General features: G+C 26.6%; 1 protein-coding gene across 3 annotated transcripts in view; it reads right to left on the bottom strand.

Annotated features, from left to right (window-relative positions):
• Window positions 1-276: 276 nt before the first annotated feature.
• LOC142323814 (UDP-glycosyltransferase UGT5-like) overlaps window positions 277-6,000 on the bottom strand; it is a 32,584-nt gene continuing 26,860 nt past the window's right edge. For all 3 annotated transcript variants that reach the window (XM_075364060.1, XM_075364059.1, XM_075364061.1), the window contains exons 6-7: window positions 4,402-4,621; window positions 277-796 (exon numbers count right to left, since the gene is read on the bottom strand). In XM_075364060.1, the coding sequence (XP_075220175.1) occupies window positions 508-796; window positions 4,402-4,621 (509 nt within the window). In that variant the 3' untranslated portion in view covers window positions 277-507. The remainder of the gene's footprint in view (window positions 797-4,401; window positions 4,622-6,000) is intronic.

The following is a 6,000-nucleotide window of genomic DNA, read 5'->3' as shown; positions in this document are numbered from 1 at the left end:
ATACTTGCATTTAAGCTGAAAATAGAACATTTACTCCCACATGTTTAATTTAATAACTATATTATCTTGTTTATCATGAATTTACTAGGTGCACTACACAAAATATATATATATATAAAGCAATCTTATTGAGATTTATTGACTACTTAAAAAATTAACATATTTTCTGATTTTGTAATGCCTAATAACAATAAAACATACTCATACTTTAACAACTTCAAAGAAAATTATAACCAAAAGAATTTATTAAAAAAATAATTTAAAAAAACACAAAAGCAGAATAAAAACTTTATTTATTTATATTGTGCGATAAAATGTGCAATAATGTTGTATAATATATAATTTTAAACTAAAACAAATAAGTTTTCTCCGTTTTAAAAAACAAAGAATGCAAAATAAATTTTTAAAGGTATCTAATTTTAATAATAATAATAATAATAATAACAGTAATGTAACTACTTTTCAATTACATAAATGATATATATAAATTCTGATTTTCAATTAAACCTAATTAGTTTTCTGTTTGTGTTCTTTGTGTTTTAAAATACTAAAGATACTAAATATTTTCTTAAAAATAAACCTAATTATTAATAATAATAACAATATTACAGCTGCAATAAATAAAAACAAATCAACCATATATAACTGGTACCATTTTAAAGAAAGTGATGCTGGTCTAAGATGTGGAGCACCATTGTGTCTTAGTACGTACTCTACCCACCAGATTGCAGTATCAACAGGTGGCATCGGTCTATCCTTGCTTATTGCAGATACACGTTTCATATTCTCTTTATAACTAAACAAAATAAAATACAATTAAATTATAATAAAAAGTAACATTACATTCTAAAACTTAATCATATTGTGAAAGTTAAGTCATACAAAATGACTAAATATGTATTAAATGACTAAAATGTATTTAGTAAATAATAATACATCTATATAAATTCTAACAAGTAGAGAAGCTTCCAGAAAAATGAAGAGAGAAAAAATGAAGAAAAAATCTAGAAGAAAAAACAAAGAAAGTCTTTCTACAAAGAATTTACAGAAAGCATAGAAGATGCAGATAAAATAAATCATTACATTTGAACAAACAAAACGGTGGGTTGGCTACTGTTACTACAGGTCAAGCCCTAGGCCTGGAGATATAGATACTGCTAAAGACCAGTGAGTTACAGTTTCAGTTCAGTGTAAGAAAAATATGAGATCAGTATGCGGGAACATTCATACTAAGGGCACGATAACAAGCAAGTGAAGATTATGTCACAAGTATTCCATTTTTGGACAGTTTTTAAGTACAGGAAACAGTTTGGTGAGTTTTTTGTGAACAGGGGACAAACTGAAATTATAAAAGTAAAAGGTAGTTTCTCTTTATAAACAATGAAAGTTAATAATTCTTGTATAAGTGAATTGTTGATGGTTGCTGTTATAATCTCTTGTTAATTCTATATACTTTCTATTATTTATTTTAAACTTTGTATTAAAATCAGCATTATATTCTGTTATTTTGTACATTATAAGTTATTTAAGAGTAAGTAGATTGTACTTGTAAGAATTTTTACAAGTGCTATCTCTCAATATCCTTGTTGAACGGTGTACACGCAACAATATTTTAATGTTTTGGTAGTTAACCCTTTCAGCTCCCAGCCATTCCATTAATTACCTGATATGAGTGTATTCTACAGCTTTGTTAAAAACTAATATTAATAGTCAGAAGCATGATTTTGCATAGAATTAGACTTTCCTTTTTTTTTTTTTCTTAAATTCCTATATTACACAAAAGTAATTTCGTGATATAATTAAGGTAGGATTCGTATCTTATTATTCTGTACAAGATGGTTAATATTAACAGAATTTAAAAATATAATTTAACAGAACAGAGGAAATAATATGAATCTAAAAAGATTAATTTCAGTAAAATAATATATTAGATGCTCCACAAATGCATTTTAAATGTCCCATAATATGGCCCACTTCTTTGAAATGTAATTTTACAGGAGATTTTTACAAAGTAGGTTAGTGAACCATGTATTAAGACAAATTAAAATTAAGTTAATTTGATGATAGGGAATATGCAGAAGGTAAAATCTGTAGAAGAAAAAGAAATTATGAGTGTAAATCAAAAAGTAAAATTATATTTGAAAAAATATAAAGTTTTAAAATTACATAAATGATATAAGCTTAAACTTCAACACATTCCCTTCTACTTTCATGCATTCACAAGGGCATACATCAATAAATGTTGTTTATTGATGTAAACAACATTTATTGTTGTTTATAACAATAAATGTGCAGCAAACTCCAATTAAAGATTTTGAGTAGTTCCAGTAGCTTATTTGTAAATGTACAGTTACAGCACCAGCCAAACAGTTAATAGGTGGGAGGGTTAATTATCATGAGCTCTTGGTTTCAATCTGTGCTGTTTTTTTAACTTTTATTTTTTTACACTAATGGAGATAATTTTTTTTTATTTTGAAACGATAAACTAGAATTCATTTCTTTTTACTTATTTTCTTAATTTTCTTGGAATGACCCATTTTTATTCTTTTGTCTATTTTATTGCATAGAATATTTACAATAATAATATTAATAAGGATCTAGAAAAGAAAACTATAAGAATTTCACATTTTCTGATTATTATTTTATTTGAATATAATAGCCTAACAAATTTTTTTATAAAACTCGAAAAAAACAAAATAAATACATTTATTTTAATTTTCAGTTTTCCTGTTACAATTCAAAGATATTTATTTTTATTTATTTATATATATTTTTTAATTATCATCCGACAGACTGCAACAGGCATACTGAAAATTAAAATATATTTTTTTAAAAACAAAATAATTTTTATAAAATAAAGTTGTTTGTTGTCTTATTTCTTTATTAAAGCTTTATTCCCCTTGTAACAACTATCCATAAAAATTATAGTGATATGTTCATAAAAAGTTTTAGGTTAATGATTGTTATATTCAAATAAAATAATAATCAGTAAATATGAAAATCATATAGTTTTTCCAAGTTCTTTAAATATTATTATTATTATAAATACTACATAATAAAAAAATCATCTTTATTAGTGTTTAAATGTAAGGAAAAAATAAAACTTAAAAAATAATGACACAAAGACTCTCAATTATGTAGCTCACCATCAGCTACTGCTCCTGCTGTGATTGTATATGCACAAATAAGCTATTTGACCACTTGAAATGTAGTTTACTCCAAAACTAAGCCAAGCTGGAAGCTGTCTTTTGGATTTTATGGTAGGTTTTTTCAAGTTATTGAATTCCTTCCTGCAAGAAATTTTTCAATTTGGTGCATAGCCACTTTTGCACAGCTCCAGAATACAAATTTTCCTGCAACTACCATCATAAAACTTAGCCTGGAGTGGTTCCTGAAAGCATGGTTTCAAACTTTAACCAAATATCTCATAGCAAATTTAACGAAATCACTCACAGCAGGCAAAACTCTGCCTCATTTCAAGATGATTTTCACTGTAATGACTATAAGGAATTTTAAATTTGATAATATAATGAAAACAATCAAATTCTGATTTTGAGACTGAATTTGGTTTCAAGGACATTCAAAACATTATAGCAATCTCAATGTTTACAAAAATTATATTTTTTTCTACCAAAATGACTATAAATATTTACAACTGTCAACTGCAAAATTCTTATTCTGCTACCATATTTATCATCACGGTATCAAAAAAATATAATATATAAATTTTCATTATCTATCAGCAGAAAATACATTCTGAGCAGTGATAAATATTTTTCATAGTAATTAATTTTTTGATATTTAATAAACTTCATAATTGTTTAGACAGATTTATTATCTGGCAACTTATTTCAATAAAAATTACAGATGAAGAAAAATTATTTTGCTAGTGATAGTAAAAGTATCTATATAAAAAATTCTATTTATGTAATCTTTTATCACAAAGAGTTTTAAAAATATTTAAAGATTAATATAACTTTAGGCTTTAATAAAAGTTATACATGGTAGGTATTTTCCTCAAAACTGATATTTTTTTTTAACAATTTATAAAGAACCATTTCCTTCTCTTTTACTTGTATAAAATACAGAAGTAATAAGTTATTAAACAGAATTCATTTTTACCAAATATAAATTTTAAGCATGAGAATCTTTATCAAACTGTGATTCTTTGATTCTTATTCTGATTGAGTTTTTAGCTATTTTTCCTGAAATAACTCTAAAAGTCAAAGATAGCAATTAGTCTTGAAATACAATTTTTTTATATAAAACATTTTACTATTATACAATGTATTCTTTTCATTCAAATAGTTACATTAGCATACATGTGATGTGAGTGTTAGCAAATATACATACATTCATAATCTCATATTTTTATAAAATAAAAACAAAAACAAATAATACCTGGTACTTGTTAGAAATTTTTCTAATTTATCATAAACACTTTCATATGTAATATTATAAAAATCCAATTCAAGCCCAGCTCCGGTATCAAGTAATTTTCTTGCATTATACTCCTGATCTCCATATATAGGTACTGCCAACACTGGTACTACATAATGTACAGCTTCTTGTAAACTTTGCAACCCAGCTTGACTGATGAAAAGTACAATATTGGGATGAGCTGTAATAGAAAAATAATTTTTTTTTTAAATTTATAGTAGAATCAATATATAAGGAAAAGATAAACTGGTGCCTATTAAAGGAAAGACTTTCCTTTAACTAACAAGCACTGAATTCATAGGCTGAAGAAGATTTCATGGGTTGGATACTGTAATTTCATTCGTACCTAATCATGGAACTGAATTATGTCTGAAGATTAAGGAAGGCCAATTTTACTGGTAAAATTACAGACTGTGATTGTTCACACTGAGAGAATTTGAGCAAATATAAGAATTGGAAGGTTGTAGATCACACTGCCTTTTATTGGCAAAATTTTACAGTTTTATTGGATATAATAAGGAAAGGAGTTAAGAATAACAAAGAAAGAAAGAGCTAGCTTTTAAAGAACACTATCATATATCAATGAAATAAATTCCCTAATGATCGTAATTGAGCAGTGTTAAATGGAATTATAAATCGTAACTATTGTTTACAGATTATGAAGCATTTGATTGAATAATGAGAGAACCACTATGAATACACATCAAAGCATCCAGCTTCCCAAAAAAGATCAATATTATAAAAGAAATATATAGAGGCCCTATTTGCTAGGTTGTGCAATCAGGAAAATCGATGAGAAATTTTGCATGAAATCAGAAGTCAGGCAAGGATCTACATCATAATCTCTTACATTCCTAATGTTGATACATTAAATTTTAAGGAAGGCAAATGAGTAAACAAAAGGTCCACCTAATTCCTCAATATGATGAGGATCTTACAGAGATGAAGGACCTTCACTTCCTAGATGGTGTTTGGATATTATCACTTGGTCTATAAATAAGATGAAGGGTAAAATTTTAGATCTGGAAAAAAAATAATGCGAAGCTGATCTGTAGATCAATGCAAAGAAAACCATCAATATGTTTAACACAAATGTAGAAGAGCAGTTCTAAATAAGCAAGATGATTATTACAGCGCATGAAAGATTTTTATATCTAGAAGGAATTTTATATCTAAGGAACGCTGTGATATGCGTGGTGGAACAAGGAAGGACATTGCATGTAGGATTCACTAAGTGAATCTGGCATTTGGATAACAGTACAATATCTGAAAACAAACAATATGTCAAGAACTACTAAAATATATATTTTTCCCTACAAAAGAGACTAACTGCTCTAAGGAAGTGAAAATTGGCCTGATACAAAGAACTGGCGAAGACAAAAGGTACTCCTGATTTGTTAATAGAAAGAATTTGATAGAATGACAAATGCCAACAGTTAGCTTCTGTCAGGAAATAAAATATTAATGTAAATTAAAAGAAGATGGCAACTGAATTTGACATACACTGAGAAAAGAGTTTGCTTTGAAAGAGGGTATTGGGCTGGAATCTGTTATATATAA

This window comes from Lycorma delicatula, chromosome 4, assembly GCF_047948215.1.
Source record: "Lycorma delicatula isolate Av1 chromosome 4, ASM4794821v1, whole genome shotgun sequence".
Classification (NCBI taxonomy): Eukaryota; Metazoa; Arthropoda; class Insecta; order Hemiptera; family Fulgoridae; genus Lycorma; species Lycorma delicatula.
Note: the sequence above shows the minus strand (reverse complement) of the source record. Positions and strands in the feature narration are given on the sequence as shown.